Raw genomic sequence first — 23873 nt, 5'->3', positions numbered from 1 at the left:
AAGAGTTTTGAATGAGTTGTGGAAATATATATGTTTGAAATGCAGATGCGGTATGAACTTAAACCACCAAGAAATAAGAACCTATGATATCGAAGATTTTAAATGTTAGCTGTACGAAGATCCGTAATGAATATGCATACTACTACTACAATGAGAAGGGAATGGAAATGGAAAACTGACAACAATATTAATATAATATTTATGTGTACGAGTATATGTGTCTACAGTTAATGTGCAACATTGAAACACACTGAATAATGATGAATTTATGAATGTATGTAACACGGTTAGCTAATCGCTATGCGCGGCTTACGCAATCTTTGTGCAGATCGATATGCTGATCGAAATAGACATTTAAATTTAAATAGTACTATATATATTTATGTGAGTGTTGCTTTGTCAAGCCAAGCTACTACTTGATTTTCGAAACAAAAAACCAGAAAAAAACACAAAAAAAAACTCTACACTAACGCAAAGGCGAAAAAAATAAACTTAAATGTGATGCATTTCTATGAATACACTAAATGAATACATAACCCTATATACAATCATATATGTATACACTGTATCGATGGCTATTTAGAATTAAGACTCTCGATCCGCAACCGCATTCCCCTTTACTTTAAGAGCTGGACTCTAATCACAGCCAAGGATTGCGCAAACATTTTGGTTCCCCTCTCTATCCCCTCTATACATTCGATTCCGTTGTCCTTTCTGTCCCCGGAGCTCCAGATACCACAGCCAATTGATTGATGATAAATCCTGGCGATGGTCAGCAGCCAGCAGTGGGTGGCATCTCCACTCCTTCCACCTCCACATCCACATCCATGTCCATATCCATGGATACTGCGCGTTGGACTCTGGGGGCAGACGGGGCGCTCGGGAGCATCTGAGAATTTAATAAAATAAATGTTTAACATAAAATATCACAAAATTCCCGCTTGTTTTCACTCTCAGCATGGCGGTGGTGATTGTTTTCTTTCTGCTTACTGTTTGCTGGGGCAGCAGGCGAATGGAGGAATGAAGGAATGGAGGACGCAGTGCCCAGCAGGAGGTCCAAAAAATATTTGGCTGTTTGAGCCAACCATTAAGCGACCTAGCTGGCTAACACGGCTTGTCCCTCTGGCAATCAGCATGTAGCTGTCCACAAGTCTTAACGCCCCTTTCGCCACCTTTCGCCACCTTACAACCCCACCACCACCCACCACCCACTCAGCTAGCCAGATTTCAGATGTCACGGCTTTTTGGCCCTGTTGATTAACATGGCTGGTATGTTAGAGCCAAGTGGTTGGCCACAGAAAGCTTTTCGGAGTTAATGCTTGAGAAAAGCTGTGGTAATAGAGCCTGGAACCTGGCAGCTTTTAAAAGCTCTGGTTTAAACAATAGTTAGTGGTTTCAAAACCAAAACCAGGCTTAAAAAAGCTTTTCTTTCGGTCCTTAAAAGCTATCATATGAGTAGAAATCCAATATGTTTAAAATAAAACCGTTTCTATAGCACATCTTGATATCATTTCTTCCTTACATTAAAAACACCTTGGCATTAAGTTTTAATTAATTTTTATTTGATTTTTAATAATAAATATATTTATCTGTTATACGTTTTGTGTTTTCGTATTGCTTTTCCTCTCTCTCTCTCTCTCTCTCTACACATTTTCGCATCGGTTTCTCACTGTAGTACTTTGTATATTTCGTTACTGTTATTTATTTAATTGTTCATATATATATATTTACATATATATAAATTCTCGTATGTTTGCATGTGTGTGTTTTTTTATGAAAACTAGTATGCGAATGCAGCTCACACACACACACACCCACACATATATGTATACCCCACACACACGAAACGGATGTTGATAATTGGGAAATGTGTGTTTTTTTGCTAATAAATCCGGAATAACAACAAATAGTAGTGCTAAAATGCTAGATCGCTCCACAGTTTCAGTTTCAGTTTCTGTTTTTCTAACATCTTCAATCATTTTTAATCATTTCTCTATCGGTTTACTTGTAATGCAATTAATTGACTTGTTTGCCGCCAGCGTTCTTTTTCGATGCGTATAGACTTAAAACCACAACGTACTCTTGACAAAAACAAAAAGGAATCACTTTATTTGAGTATGGAACATCAACAAGTTATCCAAGTTATCCCTTTCCTTTTAAAGCTTCTAATTTCGTTTAAGTTTGGGAAGTGCTCTTTGCCAGATAGCTCAAATCAGTTGAAACCTACTACAAAATATGCTTACATTTCTGGGAAGAATAACAATTTGTTAAATGAATTTAAATTCTCTTTCAAATGAAATACGATAGTAATACTCTATTAATTGTTACAAAATAAACGCAGTATTCTTTTTTCTTCATAATTAGCTTTCGTTAGCTGTATATGTATATGTGTATATGATCTGTATATATAAACCATTTGTTAGTTTACATGCTCGTTATCGTTTGTGGATGTTTTTCTTTTTTTTTTGGGAGGCAAAAAAGGCACTATAATCTAATAAGTTACGACGATTAAAAAATTAGTTTTTCTTTCGTTCCTTCTGTATATACTTATATATATTTTCATATATATTCTCGTTCGCTTGCTCGCCAATTCTACATTCCTAACGAATTGCGTTTCTTATTTATAAACTAAATATGCACAAAAATTGGTGTTTTTGAAGAACTCGAAGTAATGCTTTCAAAATTCGTTAATTTTATATTCTTTTATTTATTATTCATTATCGTTTTATTTCTTTTTTTTGTGTGTGAGGCAAGTTAAGTTAGGTTGGAGTTTTTCTAGGTAAAGTTTAGGCAATGAAAAACAAGCCCCAATCGTTAAATGCCCATTAACACGTTAACAGTATTTTGCCACTTAAACCGAATGTAATGACAAAAAATAGTTGTTAGGGGTTAATTGTTTTGCGTTTTATAAATACAATGTAAGCAATAAATTAATTAAACAATGACAAAAAGAACATATATTTATATTTATAGATAAATAATAAATAAAATACACACACAGAGTTGAACTGTTTTAAGCTTACAATATAGGTTTTCGTTACGTTTCTTTTCTTTTCGTTTCGTTTCCGTTCATTATTATTATTATTATAATTTTGCTTCTTATTTTTTGATTTTTCTTAATATTTTGTTAGACAAATTTGTAATGCGCACTTAGTCGATAGGAAGAGAACCAAAAATCCAACAATTTGCAGCGAATTTTGTAAGCTCGGCGCACGGCCCAAAAGGAAAACTAAAGTGATAGCTAGTCCATGTGGTTTGGTTCCACTGTGCGAACCCCAAAGGAGGCGCACAGTGGCCAGATGCTTTGCTTTCCGTTTTTGTTTTTTGTTTTCACGTTGTTTAGGTTTGTTTTCGTTTCTCTCTTGTAGTTATGAATATATAAGTATATAGTATATAGTTTACATTAATAAGCCTATATATAAATTCATTGCTTAACATCGCTGTACTTTTAATGTATTTATTTATCTGCATGTTTCGGGAGTTTTGGATCTGGGAGCTGCTGTTACGGGGACGTTGTCACATTTTCCATTCAACAGATTATCTTCAAATGCAGGAATCGACTTAACTATGGGCCTCTGAGTGTTTCACTGATGTTGCTGCCGCTGCTGCTGCTGCTGCTGCTGTTGCTGCTCCTGATGTTGCTGCTGCAAGTAGCAGGTACACGGATAAGGTAATCAAGTTGGATACAGTTGCCACATCCAGTAACACATTCAATATGTTTACAGATAATGACGGATTCACATAGATGTTGATATTTATGCACTTCGATTTTTTTGTTTGTTTTGTTTTTGCTTTAATAGCTCACACATTTAATTTATCATTTCTCTTTCCCTTTCTCTACTATCGCCTATCGCTCTCCTTTTCTATCGTTTCTTTATATTTATATATGTATATATATGTGTGTATCTATGTAAAAGTTTATTTCTGTTGTTTGTTGAACCTTTAAGGAAATGGAAGCGGATGGATATATTATTTCTTCTTGTTGGTCGCAAGCATTGGGGCGCTGCGCTGCGGTGTTGTAGGTCGCGACGAGTTCATTCCGCTGTACAGATACTTGGCCTTCTTCTCGGATGGTTTCAGGATCTGCAAATCGAATGAGAGCATAAGCTGGAGTCCACATCGTGGTCAGTATGCATGTATGAACAACTCACCTGGAATGAGCACATCAGCGTGTCGTCCACGGTCATCATTCCGCCGGCGTTGTCGAACTCTCCACAGTAGTTGGGCGCCGAGAACAACGTGACCAGTTGCCGACGCGCAAAGAACTCGTAGCCATCCTCCACAACCTGAAGAGCAAACAGCACGTTAGCACGTTGATTATCCAATCAAATTACGAGTTATTTGTTTTGCTACCCACCTGATGTGCACGGCAGATCAAGTCGAGCTCGTGCCGGTTCAAGAACTTGGAGACCACGTCCACGCCGAATGTGAAGCTCACACCGCGATCGTTCTCGCCCCAGCCCTGGACATCCTTGTCGGGATCACTCCACAGCAGATCGCACAGCAGCCCGGTGTCCGGCACATCTGTGGGCCGCATCAGGCGTCGTATCTGCTCCATGCCCTGAAGATCGGGACTGAGGCCGCCGTGGCAGCAGAAGATCTTCTCGTCAATGATGGCGGCTACCGGCAGACAGTTGAAGCAATCCGTGAAGGTCTTCCACAGTTTGACGTTGTATCGGCGCTTGCACTCATCGTAGAAGCCTGCCAAAATAAAGGACATAAAGATTACAGGTATATTCGATATACATAGCTGGATTTGGACATACCGTAAATCCTATTAATACTGGCGCACTCGTGGTTGCCGCGCAACAAGAAGAAGTTCTCCGGATATTTGATCTTGTAGGCCAGCAGCAGGCAGATGGTCTCCAGGGACTGCTTGCCCCGATCGACGTAGTCGCCGAGGAACAAGTAGTTGGCAGCCGGTGGGAATCCGCCGTACTCGAAGAGGCGCAACAGGTCTGTGTACTGGCCGTGGATGTCGCCGCAGATGATCAGCGGTGCCTCCAGTTCCAGCAGGATGGGCTGTTGCAAGAAGATCTCGCGCGACTTGAGGCAGAGGCCGCGCACCTCCGCCTCCGTCATCTGAACCTGCTTGCCCGTTCGGCAGCTGCGCACTGCAAGTAAACCGCGTGTTAGTGGACTCCACATACAGATGGCTTCATGGATAGATAAATAGATAGATAGATAGATATGGCAAATACACATTGTAAACTAGAGCTTAGCCAACGTTTGACGCATTAGCAGCGGACCGAACGACAGACGAGCACAGTGACTATCGACGCAGACACGAGGAGACGAATCCATTGATGGGGGCGGGGGGTGGGGGGATCTGATTCGGATTCGGCGGGAAAACAATGCCACAAGAAATGGTTGCATACTTCGTGGCGCTAGCGAAACTGCGTGCAGGCAATGGTACAGTTACAGGGTACAGTGGAGCTCAAAACATCAGCACAGGTGTGTAACTAGGTTTGAGATGTTCTTGGCAATATGTATGAAATATACACCACTAAGCGGTATATTCATAGTTTAAAAGCTTAATAGCACATACAAAATACCAATAAGATTCTATATATAAGTTGGATTTGGATTACTAGGATGGTGGCCACAACTGTAGGTGTTTTTTGTGTGGGCGTCATACAATGGCGCGAGGCAGTAGTGTGTGGTTGGACTTCCTGGTCTTGGGGATAATTGCAGGTTGTGGCTGCGCAGAGGCCATAGCTGGGAACCTTGGCCAACAAGTGGGCGTACACACCTAGCCCAGCAGTACAAACCACATCACACCACACACCATCCCAATCCCACCTTCCTGCAATTAATTTTGTGCAAAAAAAAGAAAGGCTCCAGAGCCGGGGAAAACGATGATAGTGCTATCCTTTATCCTGGGAATACAAGTAGGTCGTCCTCCGTCAGTGTCAGAGTGTGTGCGCGTGCACAAAAAATTTAATTAAATTTGGATAGACCAAAATGCTGTCCCAGCGCTTGGCTCCAAAATCCATTCGTCCTTGCCCCGGAAGTTGTGAGTTGTGAGCCAACTCTGGATTTTGGGTCGAGAGCCCAAGAGCCCGACTTCTCGGGCAACCCCCAAATGTGGCAATGAGCTCCATGTGGCCCAAGCAACGAGTGTGTGGGAGTTGTGTGGTTGGCAGTGGTGGCTAACACAAAGCCAATTCCCGGAACGTCAGCAGCATTGCACTTGGGCGCAGCTGTGATTCCAGTAATGGTTAATTAAAGCAATCGCACATCGATGTAGGGAAACCCCAAAGGGGAATTGCATTCATTGCGTATTTCGAATTGAGAGCACTTGCAAAAATATGCCACTTTATGTAAGTATTTAAACCCATTGTTCATTTGCTTAAATGATATACTATTTAATAGCTTTAAGAGAGATGTGTAGGAGATATTTACTAATAAGCTGGTTGCAATTGAATAGTTTGAATAAAATGAAGTAATTAACTCAACAATCCATTCAGAGCTTAATGTAAACTATATGGCTTCCGAGAAATTTAAATTGGTATGCACATTTTCAGGGGAAAATCAAAGTTAAACGATTTTCGACCGAAAACAGTCGGTTAATCAAATCAAAACGGGGCAAAAGTTCTTTGGCCAACTTTTCGCGACGCTCTTTCACCAGAATGTGTTTAGCAACGGCATTATCATTAGCATATATACCATACTATATATGTATGTACATGGTACGTGCAGCTGGCGGATGTGGGATGTTGGATGTGGGATGTAGACCTGACCCGAAGGCGGAGAAGATAAATACACTGAATTATGCAAGCCGTGGGTTCATGCACTCGGGGAAGTGGAATCCGTTTAACTTATGCAAAGGGTTCCTGGTTCCTGGGTTCCTGGGTTCCTGGTTCCTGGCTCCCACTTCCTGGATTCGCATTATGTAATGGGTCTACCGTCTGCGGTTTCAAACTTATCAAAGAATTACTTCCGCCTGTGCATAAATTTGCTGCGAGCAGCTGCTCGACTTTTTCCTCAGATTATTAAGTTTGATGGCGCAAAATATGACGTTTATCGGAAAGGTCCTGATGGCAAGTGCTTTCATTAAAGTTTAAGTTTAATAGAGGCAAATACTGCTAGTACTTGTACTCCAGCAGTAAAAGTGTCTGCCCCACAAAGTTGCTACCCTTCAGAGAATATTTTAGATGTTGGCAAATAATATGGAATCAAAAAGTATCTACACTTTGCTGCACTTGGGCATTCATCAATGTTTTCTGCAGCATTTTCTAGCCACATGGGATTCGGTGACCCAGCAAATGATCATCGCAGCTGCCACTCGCTTCATATCTGCACGACTTTAAGCTCAACACTTTGACACACATGTGGTAACAAAGCAGCTGGGAGATGGTTCAGTTGTATAGATGGATGGATGGATGGATGGATGGGGAGCGGAGTGATAGGGAAGCTCTTTATTTTTCATTTTTATGCAAATTTCCGCAATGTTCCACTCCACGGAAAACTGCTGCCCACTTCCCTCCCCCCGCATTCTGTCAGGCATTTGTCAGCATAAAGAAGACATCACCAAAAGCGGCGGGTGTGGCATTCTGGGTGGTTTCTTTTTTTTTTTTTTGGGGCGGTGGGTGGTATACGATGGGTGGTTCTGTTTTTATGCGATGCGGGGGCGATGTAACATTATGCGTAAGCAAAAAAGACGCGCATGTTTGTTTATCATGCATTTTACATGAGGACGCAGAGCCATCGTCATACAGCGCAGACATCTGGGCATGCTACGTGCCGAATCCACTCCGCGTGGCAACTTCCTGTCTGTCTGCCGTCACATCTAACTGGTTCATCATGATTAACAAGTCTTAGCCGCTTCCCCCCCATGCCACATGCCCCATGCCCCGGAGTCAACAGCCAGCTGGATAAGCAACCCTTCCATCCTTTCATTATCGCCCTCATCTCCTCATCTCCACATCTCCTCATCTCCTCATCTCCTCATCTCCCCATCTCCACATCTTCATCCTCCTGCTGCTCCTCGCCGCCGCGGACAAATTAAAAATGCAAGAAAACATATGGGTTCGAGTGGGGTTTGGATCGGATGGGTTGTGGGTTGGATGTGATGATGGCACAATTGATGACTTACTTAGGCGCAACTCATCAGTCGAAGGGGATGTGGTTTTCCCACTAAGAATGCACCCTTTTATATAAATGCTATTTGAGATATATATTTCCCTATTCCGGGCAGTATTACATATTGTTATAAACGTTAATAATAATTTAGTTTCTCAAGCCAGTTTGGTTTAGTTGCTTTAAATTTTGCTGTTCACCAATACAGTCCCCCTCCGTTTCAAACGATTTATGATATTGCAGCCCCTTTGCGAGCTACCTGGCTCTAATGCACCCATATCCAAAGGGCATTCCCATCAGAGGCGAGCGAGTTACATGGCAAAGCGGAATCCATCACGAGATTCACTACTCTGCGCCACGTGGCATGGCTCGGGAGACAGTTGATGGAGTCGTCAAAGGAGCGTCTGCGTCAGTCGTTTTATGACCCGATTAACTCCCAGGAGGATGATGAGCTGCCGGCTTGGTGGCCGGATGATGGCGCTGGCCAAAGTGGAGCAGCAGCTGCCACAAGTTAAACTTTGAGCGAAAGGATGCTGTGGAGCAGAGCAGGAAGGGCTGAATGAAAATGTTTAGCCATTTAGATAGCAAAAACTACCGAGTGCCGAGATGAAAGTTTGTGGACATAGCTGGCGAATAAACACGACCGACAACCAACGAGAGCAAAAAGAGCCGGGCAAAAAGATAAGGCGCTCGAAAAAGTTTACTAAAATCAAATGAAGTACAGCGAATTATTTTTTATTATTTCTACCAAAATAATAGCAAGGCTGTGGGGCGAAAGGTCCAAAGTTTAGTAGAAGGACTTAGCGCGACAAGTTGCTCAGTTTATCCCACAAAACTTTACTATACATTTTGGATCAGACTTAAAGCTGTTATAAACCGGTTATTAGTCGTCGTTTCGCAGCGAAAAATTGAATTTCCATCATGGTCCAATGGTCAAATGGTCGAATGGTCGAGTGGATGCCACACCGCAAATTGAACAGCAATCAAATCGCGTCACCTTCCACTTGCATCTCAACCTGCCAGGTTGCAAACCGCCAACGAATCCTGCCCCAAACTGCGTATGTATCTTGCATATCTGACTGCAACGCATATTTGCAGAGGTGGCAAGCTGGCAATTTAATTAACTGTGTGCTCGATTCCCCCGCTAAAAGTACATTTGGATTAAGGGTAAACATTTCGGACTGTATCATCAAAGGGAGTTATCATTCAATCATCGTATTGCATTATCAAATGAAGTAATGAACATAATGTATTCATTTAATTGTGGTCTTAGTTGTATGAATGAATGAATAGGAATAGTTTTTATTTGAAAATTTCTGATAGCTATCTTAACTTAGCACTATTTTGCCGCAGTGTAAACTATCCATGTGTTTGGTTCTATTGTGGGCGAGGTTCAATGTCGAAATCTCGTTCTTTTGACGCTCTCTACTTCGTAATTGGACCGCCCAACGACCTTTGGCTTTACTGCCTGGCAAGCGGAATATTTCCATGCCCAAATGATTGTTGCCCATTAGGGGTGCCACGCCCACGCGCACGCCCACGCCCACCATGGCGGCCCAGGTCGTCCTGCGTCCTTTGCGTCCTTTGCGTCCTTTGCGTGCTCAAGTTGAAATCCGAGCAAATGAAGCAAAGATAACAACGCCGACACAACCGCAACAAAACATCATCGAATAATGAACGCCTTTGGCCCCAAGTTGATTAAGGACGAGTGCAAGCAAATTTCGTTTGAAATTTTTCAGCCACCTAAAAAAAAAACAAAAAACACAAAAAAACAATTCACTTGCAAATCGGTAATTGTTTCCGTTTTGCATTGACCCATTTTGTTGGTCAGCAAATCGCTTTCAAGCGCTTGGAAAATGGAAATTTTGGCTAAACGAGTAAGCGAGATTTACTAGCCATTAAAGTGAACTCACTTTGGATTTACCCAAATCGGAAGGAACAAAGCCGATAATAATCTTTATTTAAGCGGGAGAAACCATTTTCATATCAAGTAGCATCGCCAAAACGGAAATCTCCTTCGTGGTTTCAAGTGATTAAAGGGCAAAAAAAAAAGAGAAATAGAAAGAGAAAAACCCCAAATTGGCGCAATAAAAATTCGTAAATACTTCCGCTTAACATTGACCCACTTGATGTGGAGGATTTGCAGATAGGGTTGAATGTCAGGGGGAAGTAGTTAGTGTTGGGCCCAAACTAATTGGTATATACACGAATGTTCCTCATTGGGTAACCACCTGACCCCCAGTTTAAGACCCCACCCCCTGCAGCCCCTCCACCGCCAACCGACTAAACCCTACCCCAAGTCCCCATTTAAGCACATTAGCGATGATTATAACGGCGTTTACATCACACAGCAGCAACATTTTTGAGGGTTGCTGACGACAAATGGTGCAAAGTTTAGTAGGGGCGCACATGGCGTATGCGTAATCCGTTTGGATAAATATTCAGCGAACTGAACAAGGCGTTCCCTGCCATTATTTAAATCACGCTGAAATCCTGCAAGTTGTTAAATGAAATTGAGCAGAAAACTTTTCGAAAACGAATCGAAATCCGAAATCGAAATCCAAACAAAGTGCAAATTGCGGTCGAAAAGATGTTAGCGAAATCATTTTATATTTTTGCAGCACAAATTAGTTTAAGCACTCAAAAAAAAACAGCAGCAAAGTGCTGAAATTTTCAGTATTTTCAGTACTTGTATACAAAAGTCGCTAGATGTTTACAAATCCTCAATGAAATCGACTTTAAAGCGATTTCCAAACGCTATGAATAATACAAACTCATTAAACATAAAAACTCACGAGTAAATGCGAAGTTTTCAAATGCATAACAGCATTTGAATCAGTTATACAGTAAACAACTATTTAATGTTTAAACTCAAGCCAACCGAAATCCACATGCTCATCATAGATGTGCATTTAACATACGAAGTGTGTGGAAATCAGGCGCAACCCTTTAATCGATTACAATTTCATGGCGCCTATTAATAGATCAACTCGCACTAGGAATTTTCATTCGCCAGCAAACGCAATAATAATCATAAATTGTTCAACGAATTCCATTTCCTGGAAATCGCGCGCATATTTCGTAATTGTCGGCAATCTGGGGAAAACTCTTCAATCGAAAAGGAAACGAAAAAGAAAAGTAAAAGCGAATGAGATGCTGCTGCTCTCCTTCTTAAGCTCTGCCCTTTGACCCCAGACCCCTGTGATTCTGCTGTGTGTGTGTTTTTCCTGTTTTCGCTTTCCAACTCATTTCGTAGAACAAATCGAATCAAATCAAATTTGTGCAGCTTTTGCTGTGCCATTCACTTTGGCCATTGGAGCGATCTATTGTAGATGTTTGTGCGTTGCCTTGGCGAATCCGAAACTCGAAATCCGAAATACGAAATGCACATGGAAAATGGAAAATAGAAAATGGAAAATGTACGGGCATGTATAGTACAGCAGTACAGTCGCGTGTGCTTTCTACTTCAGTGCGTACCACGTTGCGTATGCGCGCTATTTATAAAAATCAATTTCTCTGCCTTGGCAGCCAAACCAAACCAAACCAAAGAACCAAAAGAACCAAAGAACACAAAACCGAAACAACAAAATGAAGCAAAGAAGCGCCCAAGAAACGACCCGAATGGCAAACAAACAGAAAGCAAACAACGTTGCAAAACAAATAAATAAATAAATAACACTGTTTAAAGCGCTGTCTAGCATTAAGAACGCCGAAAGAAATCACAGAAATCAGAGAAATCAGAAGAGCTAAAGGCCGTTTCATGTAGGAAGTTGCCTTGGCTAACTTTGCTTTGTTTGGCTTGTGGATTCACTCTTCATTTTCCGTATACAACATCCTCTGTCATCGCATTTCGGCCATGTGCACAGCAATTAGCTGGGAAAAGCGTATTTATACTTGTTTTCAAAAATTTGTTTTCCCAACTCTAATGAGATCTTTTTTAACAAGATTAAAGCTCTTTTATATTTTAAATATTTTATGGAGTAAATTAATAAACTGCCTAGTATTATTTAAAATTTCCACACGGCGATTTCGAGTAATTATCTTAAACACACAACATTCCCCCCTCCTCCATTTTCTTTCTTATCGCGCTCGTTTTCCCTTTTTGCTTGCCCTCGAGTTTCCCAGCTCCTCTGCCCCCCTCTGCCTTCAGTTGGACCTCCTTAAGAAACAAACAATGACAATGTGAAAAAAGCTAAGAAAAAAGGAAAAGGAAAAGTTTCCAACGCGTGCAACAATGCCACCGATGAAGGCAGAAGGCAAGGCAGAAAGAATCTTATAAAATAAACATTTATTTTTAGCATATTGCTGCTTTTGCTGCTGCTTTTGCCTGCGCTGCCCGTTGCTTTAGTTTAATTTTTTTCGACTGGCTGGCTGGCCTGGCCTGCTCTGGCCTGCCAAATTGGAAAATGGAAAACTCAAAAAGAAAAAAAAAGAAAAACGGAAAAGGCAAAAAGCAAAAAGCAAAAGGCAGGGCGGCAAAATGAGGGGGCCAGCATGGCGCTCGGCCAGCCACTGCAAATGCCATATACACACGGGTAGAAGGCAGAAGGCACTCCTCTGCCTCTTTCGCATGTTGGTTGTGTGGGCCCCCATCCTTCACGGTGGCATCGATTTTGTAAGAAGCTCCCTCGCATACACGAATAACTAACTAACCAGCCCACCAGCCCACCGAAGTTCCAACAACTGCACTCATTTGGCTTGGCTTGGCTTTGACTGGTCGGCGTCGTCATCGCCTTTGGCTATTTATCGAGCGAAAACGAGAGCAGCCCTTTCGCTGATCGACGACGGGAATTACCTTGAAGATCAAAGCATTATAAGATAACTACCCTAACTGCCTAAGAAACCAAAAAATTCTATTTAGAATTTAGTACACTTCATAGTATTTTGTTTGCTTCCAGAAATCTCTTTAATGTTTCCCTAAAGCAAACAGCAAATTTCTTGGTATTCTGCAGCTTTGAAACCAATAATTTCCCTTGAATATCACATCTTAAACTAACACATTTGATGGCGCCTTTTTGTGGAGTAAACAGTGTGTAAAAATAGCCCAAACTGTTCCCAATTGCCAACACTTTAACAACGATATAAATGACTTTTCATGCATATTATAAAGGAAAACAACAGCTCAATGGATTCGCTGCGGATGAAGAGGGGGTTGCTTTTCAGCAGCATTTACGTCGACGTATTGTTTTCTATATCTACGAGTGCAAATTCCATTTTATTTACTTGAAGCTTTTGCTTAATTAGCGCCTCGTTATGATTGTGTCGTAAGGCGGAAGCTTTTCCCCCAGTTGTTGCCACCCACAAACACCCAAACACCCAAAAACACCCCGCACTTTGCGGCTGATTCATTTGTCTTCTGGCTTGGCACTTGTCCACCCCGTGTCTTTGTTTTTGTGCCCTTGCAGACCGCATTCCATACTTCTGCTCACATTTATTAAATTTACACTATCTGACTCTTCAAAGTGCATACCCTCGATCGTTGATCTCTCTTTTCTCCTAATATTAGTACATTTCTGGCCAGGGTATTCACAGTTCGTTGCTTCGAATGCAGCTATCTTTTTTGTTTTCCTTTACGCGCTGTAAGCGTTTTTCCAACTTATCTTATCGCCAATAATTGGAAGAAACACATGCGTATATCTCGGGCGACCTTAAAAATAGCCATTCCATTTTGACAACACACCAACAGCAACAACAACAAAAGAGGGAACAACAACAGCAGCGACAACAAGTCAGCGAGAAAGAACAAAGACAGCGAGGAGCATACATGGCGTATGAGTAATGAGCGTTTTCTACATATTCGCTGGCCGTGGCTGAAGTTTTCTTGGTGCGTACACATCGCTTCCCTTGACTCGATTCGATTTGATTCCATTCCATTCCATTACATTCGGACGTCTCCGAGGGTCGTCGATTAACCCAATTTACGGCTATTTCTCTTGTTTTTATTACGTGCCACACACTTCCGCGAAGATCTTGTTCAATGTTTTCATCTACGGAATGTCACATAAATTCGCTGGATGCTGGTGTTCCATTAGCCTAAAGTTTCCCAGTTCATGTGGCAACTTCAGTTAATCTCCCATTTGTGTGTCTTTCGTATAAATTCACAATTATTGCGCAACAGCCGGTTGCACTGCCTAATTGTGTTTGTACAATTGAACTGCCTACGATCCCTTTGCCCCTGCCGCAATTGTTTAAACATTCGCAAATGTCTATTTGCTAATTAACAAACATAAGGAAAACATTGAGAAAAACAAGATCCGCCCTAAAAGCACCGCACTTTCCTTTCGCTGCACAGCCAGCTTTGTGGGTGGCAAGTGAGACACATTATTTATTTTCATTTCATTTGCATTTTACCTTGAAAGTTGTTTTGGTGTCAAGTTGTTTTCAATTTGGTTTGTCGTTTGTACTCGCTGCTCTACTGGCATCTTCATAACTTGGCCAGAAACTTGGTCAGAATACAACAAACTGTTTGTAAACGGCATTATCCATCCTTGTCACTTTCCTGCTGATTTTTGCAAATCAATTTTATCATAAACTTTCGAATATTTCAGCAAAAATGTATATTATTTAGTACTTTCGTCACCCATATGTTTATTTATTATTTATTCACACTTTGTTTGGGGATGAACTTTAGTTTGCAACATTTTTCCTTTCTCCTTTTTTTTTCATTAAATTTGGTTCATTTTTCAACATCAAGCGAAAGCAGTTGAGCTGGGGAGTGGTGGTGGCATTGAAGCTGTCCATCGCAGGTGTCTCGACCTTTTTCGCAAATTAATTGAATTTGTATGCGTTAAATGCTGCAATTCAGGACATTTGGGAATGGCAGCAAAAGGGAATGTTGATTGAGTTGCATGCTTGAATAGATTTATAAAATCAGATTTATCAATTGCGATTTACATGTATTTAACGTCAGTTGACCGACATCATGAGTATTATTATAACCCGAGAATTCCGCTTTTAGGCCATCATTTGCTTGCCATTTGCAATTTCACTTCCCTTACTTTCTTCGGCTTTAAGGGTGTGTTTGTCTAAAGGTCAAGGCACATGGCGATTGTATTTCACCCCAAAAAAAGAAGAGTAAAGTCGCGAAGTAACTTAAATTCTGCGCGCAGCCAAGTAGTTGCAGTGGCAGGTGAATCTGGATGATGGGGTGGCAATAAGTCGAATGGCCGAAAGTTGCGAAAGTTGAGCAATTCGGGTAAAGTAAAGTAAAGTAGTGCAAGGATAGCTGACAGACGGCAAAGGAAACGTTGATTGAAACCGAAATTGGGACTGAAACTTGATGAACTACTTGGAAAACAATAAACACTCGAAGAAAACTGACGCTTGATAACATGATAAGTGAAGGGTTGGATATTAAGTGTTTTTTCCTAGCAGTGATTTTTGCAAAACATCTATATAGCAAGTAACAAGTTTTGCACACATTTTGTTCGTTTTTAAATTGAATTCGCTCGGAGAATGGAAGTTCTATAACTTTTCTATCGCCCTTGTTAATGTATCAAATTGACTGCTGTTCTTCATTGCAAACAGCAATTAGTAACAAATTGGTTGCTACTGCACATTTTCCTTTGAGGTGTTCCTTTAAGTAAGAGGCTTAAAGCGAATTTCCCCTACGGTTTTTGCTTTTCCCATGGGGTCAAAAAGTCATAGTTTGTGCAGCAGCAGCAGATTGCGACATTTTTGCCACTGCCACACCACTGACCTCTTAACTTGCCCCACCACCCCTGGCCACTGTTCCACTGTTGCTTTGGAGAAAACTTTGTTGATTTATACTTTCATAGCTCGCTGGCTCATGAAAATTGCACAAGGAGCACGGGGCCGTCGTGTAATGCCAATAGGCATTAAAAATGCATGCAACGGACAGTGCGCCAAGGAGCTGGGTGGCAAAGAGTTTCTAGAAATGTGTCAGCAATTATGGCAACTGCGTCAGCAACTCGTAGCTAATCCATTAGTCAAAAGCTGAAGAAGCCTTTCGAAAATAGTTAAAGCTTTAAGGAATTTCAAGTAGTGGAATACGAAGAAGATTTCTTTATATCCTTAAATCATTATGAGAATCTATAGATCTCAAATCACAGTTTCCCAAATGCCGCGTAAAATACCTTGTGATTCCACTGTAGAATGAAAGTATATTCCCAACCTGAAATGCCGCACGATAAATTCCAAATTGTCGCATTCTGAATATCTGTCCATTCACAATTCGTGTGCCCAAATTATGCCATTGTCCGCCTATTCCAAGCTCAAGGACCTTGTGCACCCCATTCAACCAACCCATTCAACCCCTTGAAGTATGCAACAACCATTTACAACTCCGCACAGCCAAGATGACCGAACTATAAAAAACAACAAACTTACAGTGCTACACAACACGGGAATGGCCCGCAAAAGTGGAAGGCAAAAATTAAGCGAGAAAAAAAATAACTAAGCCAAAAGGTCAAATGTATTATTAAGCTGGTTCGCTGTGTGTGCTTGTAAGTGTGTTTGTAAGTGTGTTTCTTGGGTGTGTTTCTCTGAAAGTAAACGAGAAATTGAATTTTTCCTACATTTTTACGTTTTTCTTTTTTTGGGTCAAATGGTCAGGTTGTTCTGGCAGCAGAAACTACCATGCCACCTGCTTTCTGCGGTGGTAACCTTCAAAATTTTGGCCGAGTATCATGTTAAGCCCTCAAGTATCCCTTGGCCAGGACCCCACACACACACAACACACATACATATGTACGTGTCATTAGATACAAACATTTTATTCTTTTTCTTGTTGGTACTTTGCGCCACTGGCAATTCGTTCTCCCTTTTTTTCCCCCAACCAGCAGCGCGCACTTTTTGCTTTTTGCCGCTCGTTTTTATTTGCCAAGTGCACGCAATGTGACAAAACGTGGGCGGTGGGCGTTGGGCGTTGGGTTGGGGGTGGTTATGGCTTTGTACCCTGGTGAGAATTATAGTGTCATATTATATAACGTGCCATGTGCACGTGTGCTCCTACGGCGAAATAAAAATAGAACCGCATGTAAAAGGAAGGGGAGAAAGCGCAACAACGCCATAATTAAAACACTTGCAGTTGCAGTATTAACTGCAGCCAGTGGCTAACTGCTGCTTGCCGCGTACACAGCGAGAAAAGTACGAGTAAGTACATTGAACATTTTACTTCGAAATAACTTCCCTGAGCATCTTACCATTTCAGTGGAATACTTTCTTTTACTTTCGCATAAATCATGCTTTCTAGACGGATTCCAAAGATTATTAGCTAGTTAGCCATCGAGAACCATTCGAAATCATAACAATCCAGGGAGAAATGAGTATTTTGACTTTGGTTTAACTGTGCTTAAGCATGCATGAAGCACTTGTTCTGTTGTCGTTTTTCCCCCCTTTTTATTTTAATTAATGAACTAACTTTTGGTGTTTGCTGTTTGGTGTTCCTCAACTATCTTGCTGCGCTCTCTGGTTTATACGCGATTGTGGATGCAGGCCAACTTTTTTTGGTTGTGGCTCTGTTTGTTGGCTTGTGAATTTCTGTTTCGTTGGTTTTTATTTATGACACTCGACTGGACTTGCGGTTATCATAATTAAAGAAGTAGAAGAGTCTGGCATTCAGCAGGGAGAATGAAATGGGCAAATGCTGATATCATTTCAAATTACCAACTTACTGCTTTCCTTTGTGTTTGCGTCAAAGGAAAAATCTATGGCCAGGCTGCAATTGAAGCAGCTCTCATTACCCACTAACCACTAACCACTTGTATCCATTTGGCATTGCCATCGCCATCGAGAGTGCGCCCAAATCAGAGTGCTCCTCCCACATCTCAGTGCCTCCCACAAATGTGGCAAAAGCCGATGGCGAAAGCTAATCAAAAACCACTTAAATGGAAACGGAGGCATTAGCGAAACCTCCCCGCCGATCGACCGAGAAACAAAGAAAACACTAACGGCCCTTTGCTAACAGAATCACCAGACACGCAACGCCAGTTTTCCATCGTTATTTGCTTTTGGGCCACTCACTAATGCCAGCTCTTCCTCTTCTTCTCTTTTATTTTCGTTTCTTTTCTTTTTTTCTGGCGGATTTGAATTCCCTTTGCCATTATTATCATTATTTTTCCACACACTGATTGACTCACGTGAAGGTTGTGACATTCAAATTATATTTTCAATAACCGCGGCGTGGTATGCAAACAAACTTGAAGAGATCCCGATCGGTGTTCTCAAACAAAAATGCCAGACCAAATCGACCAATCAGATACCCATTAAAAAAAAAGATCTTAAACGTAGTGAGTTTATAAAATAAGGCTACTTAGAAAAGGAAAAACACTTTTTAGTGCTATTTTAAAGTGTTGCAGTTCTTGTTGAGAACTATAATGATATACAAACTAATAATGCCACAGTTTAATGGGCAATTACAGGGCATGTAATCGCACAACGTCGAGAGCGATGACAACCCTGGCATGCGAGAACGACTTTTGGCGACATCGACGACACACGAGAAAGCCATTGGGCGGTATTTCTATATATATACATACATACTACAATCAACAAACATACATACATACTACAAACTACAATCAATTATACAGATATTATACAAACATTAGAAATGCATCAAAATAACGAAGGATATTTGTCAAGGCACGGAACGGAACCCCTGGAGAGGCCAACATACGACAACGACATCTGTCAGTGGGACAAGGATGACTTGGCACTGACTTTTCCGTTCAGTTCCGTTGGAAAAGCTCGCCGCCTTTTCCCCCAAGCCTTGGCACACTCTCCATGGCAGCAGCACGTGCGAAAAGAGGGGAAAATATGGGACAACAGGCCAATCAATAACACCGTACACCAAACACTGAACACCAAACACCGAACACCAAACAACGAACAGCATGTAAACTAGAAAGGAGGTTTGCAATCACTGGGGTCTACTGGGGTTAAGGTTCCTCCATTTGGTTGGCCCGGGGTTAAGGCTCCTGGCATGATAATTGCAAAATTTTGAATGGTAACTTGTTGCTTTTAGTTAAATGGCTTAAATTGAATGAGTAAACCTGAGTAAACAGGTTACAAAACTACAGCCGTTACTTGAGTACTTTACACAACCTGATTAGGGACTTCCCCATAAATATCTGCACTCAAGTTTATAATACATTATTTTCTAATCTTATAGATTTGCGACTCGTTGATGTCTTTACTATCTAAATACGACGATTTGTGGTGCTTAGATAACAGATAACCCGAAAGTCATAAGAATTTGTTGACAATCGAGACCAGAAATGCTTATATAACCCCCACACTATTTTGTATATAGTAACCATCTGCACACTCAGCGCCAATCAATTTTGATATAGTTTATGATTATTGTTTAACACCCAGAAGTGCTGCAGTTGTTTGCGATGTCGCGTGTCACATTCAACGAGATTCTTTTTTGGACAACAATTGCCCCCCCGCTTTTTCCTTTTTCCGCTTTCCGACGTCATCATCATCCCAATCCCAATCCCAGTTCCAGTCCCAGTTCCAGTCCCACTCACTGAATAGAAATGGCAACCCTTGCTGCCGCATTCTACTCGGATATTTATACATTTAATTTGTTTCGCATTACATTTGACGATAGTGGATTTTGCGCTGTGTGAAAACAATTAGATGGAGGCGATGCGGGTTGTGGCTTTTACGGGGGAGGAGGTTTGTTGGAGTGATTGCATAACACACCGATACACACACATAGATAGAGATATACACATCCGTAAAGTACTATATATATATATATGTACCTAATCGGGGCAGGCGTTGGTCAAGCGTTGGCACTGACATTGCGATTGCAGTTCCGGAAAAACAGTAAACAGTAACCCCACACCAAATCATAAATATTTTGAAACATTCGTCTGCCCCAAAACATAATTGTTGTTACTTATAGTTAGTTCTAGTGAAGTGCAGATGGGGGGGATCCGGATAATATGCAGCATATTGTTGTTTGCGCTATCGATTGAAACCCAAATCAAACATGTTGCAATTACTTTAGCAAATAAACCAAAATAGTTGGGAAAGTTGAATCGCTTCAAAGGCTACATGAATTAGTTGAACAAAAACCCACAAAAAATGTAAAAAACTGGCAAATAATGAGTATTCACCCCAACGATTCATTTCCACTGCCTGAGAATGAGCAATAAAACTGTCTTATCAATAGGGAGTTTCCTATATTTCTGTGAATGCCGAATGCCACGTTATGATTGAACACAAAGGCAGCAGGCGGGTCACATTGTTTTGCTGAGTGTACCCAGTGTTGCATATAGTGCTGATTGAGTGGATATGTATTAGTTCGGTACTGCATCCCTTGGTGCTGCCTCCCAAGCTTTTAGCCGTGTGACAAGCGGGTGAGCTGGCCTCTAAGTGATAAGTGTGGGCTGCATTTGATTTGGACAGAGCTCAATGGGATTGGATTGGTTTTGGATTGGATTGGTTTGGTTTGGATTTTAGTTTGGCTGAAGGGAGGAGAACAAGCGCCTGGGGTTTATATTTTTGTGGTGACTTGGTGGGGGAATAGACGACACCACGCTACTACTTAGAGTATGAAGTCTCTTATGGTCGTGACCACTGCAGTATGGTTTTTCTTTACTTTTGCACTGGACGTGTGGACAGGGTGATGATGATGGATGATCATCAAACATCGGACAAAGTGATCAATAGGGAGGATTGTTCTTAGATTGAAAGTGGTAATACCAAACTCGGCGACGAAAAAATCGCGCAGTTTCAATCTGGATTTCTTGGGCTCCTCGCGCGGATGATGGACGGTGATTTGGTCGCCATCGGCCGATATCATCGTCTCGCTGGGCGGCGATATCGAGTATTGCTGCAGCAGGCGGCGCTGCTGTTCGGTGAGATCGTCCAGCGGATCATGGCTGCTTCCTGGGCCAGCACCAGCACCAGCACCGGGAGCAGACCCAGATCCCGATCCGTATCCGGATGCGGAACCGGAGCCAAAGGAGGAGGCCACCGCCGCCACCGACGAGTAATTGCTGCTGGATGTGGGCGATGAGGCGGATACGCCGGTTGCTCCGCCGGCGGCGGCCAATTGTTGAGCGATTAGCAGCTTCTGGGCGTGCTCTTCGGCCTCTTTTTGTTTTTTAAAGTCTTTCGAATGGATGCACATACATATATATTCATACATACAATATATATACATACATATATATAGATTTATAAAACTAGGGGGTTTTGGGATAGGTTGTTGAGTGGGCTGCGGGAAAAAACATAAACATAAAACACAAAAAAGGGCAAAAGTAGGGCGAAATTTCCATCCTTCTCGGAAAAGCGAGAGCCAGAAGAAAAAAAACACGACAGCCCCGGCAAAGTGCCCTAAAAATTCAATTTCAATTTGCAATTTGACAAATGAAATTTATCTGCCGCCGCCGCCGCTGCTTTTGCTTTTGCCATTTTATTTTTTCATTTTGGCTGCCGGTGACAGAGGCTGATGACGCTTCATAGATCAAAATTAATGGCGTTTTTTGGGGAGGGGCGGTGGGCGTAGTGCCATGACCTAGCCCACTCGATGACCTTGACAAATGGTTGGGGCCTACCTCGACCATCACGCTCAATCTGCCCCTGCTCCCCATTTACTTTGCGAGCTGAGTGTGGTTTACAGTGAGCACTCGATGAAGGAGCGGCTAAGATAGTGGTATCAAATTGTTAGCTAACTCAGTAAGTCAGGGAGTAGTAAGTCCCAAGGTAGAAACAAAACTAATATTTAACAAAGTTCTTCTCAGTTTACCTTCAGCTGCGTTCTCCCATCGAGTGACCACTGTAGTTGGGTCGTGCCATATCAGCGCAAGAAATAAGTGAAACCGAAAGATAGAATCGAAGGAAGAAGAAAAGCGAAACTCATTGCGGAAATGGACGAAAACCGAAAATCGCAATGTTCAAATGCAATTTCCCCGTGGCGTCGGTCAGAGCTAAAGCCAAAAGGGCCCCCCGGAAAAGCGGAAAAGTCCATACCGTACCGTCACAACTGCCGCATCTTCGACATTGGCTGACACTTGCAAAACGGGACAAGCACTAAGCGGCTTAAGCAACCCTCCCAGATGTTGGCTTTTCACCAGGACGGAGGCAGAGGCAAGTGGCAAGTGGCAGTGGCATATCGCATTCGAAACCGAGAAGAGGTTGCAAAAATGTAAACTATTTAGCGCTTTTACGCTTTGCAGGAAGGTTGCATGATGACGACGATGACACAACCCCCACCGCGCTTTCTAAGCCAGCTACAGTGGATATCGGCTATGGCGGTCGATACTCAGGCAAAATTTGAGAGGTTTTGGAAAATGTTCCTTCTCTAGGGATATAAGATCGTTGGATTGAATTGAAGATCAATTTAAAACTACAGATATTATAGGAATAAAGCGATTTCCACTTCTATATGAACATATATTTTGGGACACTAGAAAATATATTATATTATATATTTCTCAACCGATATTCACAGTGTCATTGGCGATGGTCGCGTGACACGAACAGCGGTCCCTCTCCAACCGCCAGTGGGGTTATATGCGCGCAAAGCTCCTTATCGAGCAACTCATGTGATTCAATTCCATTCCTTCGTCGGCAATTTCATAGCTACACATTCTGTTTGAATCACGCCCGTGTTTATCAGCTCGATGACGTCATTGCCAATATAGGCGAAACAAGAAAAAACACAGCTAATAAACTAAAAATCCATTTGGAAGACGTTGGCGCAGGACAGAGACGGCGTGCTTTACAGCGCGATCACTGTTAGCGTTATGTAAACGCTAATGAGCGTAACAGTAGATGCTGTTGCTCTTGCTCTTCTTGTTGTTGTTGTTATTTTCGCTGTTTTCCAAGAGGAGCAATGAAAATCAATTAAAACTAATTGATTCAAGAGTCAAATTCAAACGGTTGCAGCAGCGGCAGCGGCAGCAGCAGCGGCGGCGGCGGCGGTAGCAGAGAAAGGGGCTCTCGCAACAACAAAAGGAAAACCTACTACCATTTAAACGAACAATGTGCAATAATTATAAAATGCAATCGCACACACACAAACACACACACAGATAAACTGTGTAATAAATTAAAATGGGGACAGGGGCGTGGGAGGGGCGCAGAGGGGGTGGTCGGGTTGGGAAAGGAGGATCGAAAAAGGGGGAAATTTCGCATTTACTTACTCTCCAGCAGCCGCTGTATCAAACTGTCCACATTCAGATCGAAGTCGCCCATTTTTCAGCAGCTAAATTGTTCTTCTATTGGCCGCGTTTTGTTGTTGTGGCCAGCTGTTCCAGAATTCCGATTGGAATTTTTGGCGCAACAACTACACGCACGCACACACAGGCACACACACACGCACAGCGACGCCCGTTAGCTTATATACTTGTATTGTATTGTATGCTATTGTAAACAATAAACTTCGTGTACTTCAAATTGTTGTTATATTCTTTTCTCTTTTTCTTACTTGCCGCAAAAGGCAATTTCACTTTTTGCTCTCTTCTTTTTTTTTTGAGAGATTTTGTACTGTGGGCCGCTAGTTCACTGATGTTGCACGAGGGGCAAAAACAGAAAAAAAAAAAATATATAGAAGCACGGCCGCTCGACTTTCGGGATCGCAAATCGGTCAAGGAATATATAGATGTGTAGATCTCTGAAGGGGGAGAGGAGCTGAGAAATCGGCTTAACTGAGAATTTATAAACCAGCGTAATTTTTCTCCGCCAATAACAAAACTCGTCGGACAGCTAGCTGAGTATGACCGTTTGCCGGAGGGCTGAAAAAGTTTTCGCCAGTGACAGCGCGCCTATCGATAGTTCGATGGGCAACGAAGCAAGCCAGTGCTCAG

At 42.0% G+C, this 23873-nt stretch overlaps 1 protein-coding gene across 1 annotated transcript; it reads right to left on the bottom strand.

The window, feature by feature from the left end:
• Nucleotides 1–1610: 1610 nt before the first annotated feature.
• On the bottom strand, nt 1611–23789 carry LOC122623538 (serine/threonine-protein phosphatase beta isoform). Its single transcript, XM_043802745.1, has 5 exons — nt 23211–23789; nt 4767–5114; nt 4358–4701; nt 4152–4286; nt 1611–4083 (listed from the first exon to the last, which is right to left on the bottom strand). The coding sequence occupies exons 1-5, from the start codon at nt 23260–23262 to the stop codon at nt 3970–3972; spliced, it is 993 nt and encodes a 330-aa protein (XP_043658680.1). The 5' UTR covers nt 23263–23789; the 3' UTR covers nt 1611–3969.
• Nucleotides 23790–23873: the final 84 nt, after the last annotated feature.

The sequence above is a fragment of the Drosophila teissieri genome, chromosome X (genome assembly GCF_016746235.2).
Source record: "Drosophila teissieri strain GT53w chromosome X, Prin_Dtei_1.1, whole genome shotgun sequence".
Lineage (NCBI taxonomy): Eukaryota > Metazoa > Arthropoda > Insecta > Diptera > Drosophilidae > Drosophila > Drosophila teissieri.
This window is presented reverse-complemented; position numbering and strand designations above follow the sequence as displayed.

What these genes read in the sequence shown, in the direction of transcription:
- LOC122623538 (XM_043802745.1), bottom strand. Translation starts at nt 23,262, where the DNA reads ATGGGCGACTTCGATCTGAATGTGGACAGTTTGATACAGCGGCTGCTG. An exon ending in GATACAGCGGCTGCTGGAGA is followed by an intron (nt 5,115 to 23,210) that starts GTAAGTAAATGC and finishes GTTTACTTGCAG; the next exon opens with TGCGCAGCTGCCGAACGGGC. An exon ending in CAGTATTAATAGGATTTACG is followed by an intron (nt 4,702 to 4,766) that starts GTATGTCCAAAT and finishes TTATTTTGGCAG; the next exon opens with GCTTCTACGATGAGTGCAAG.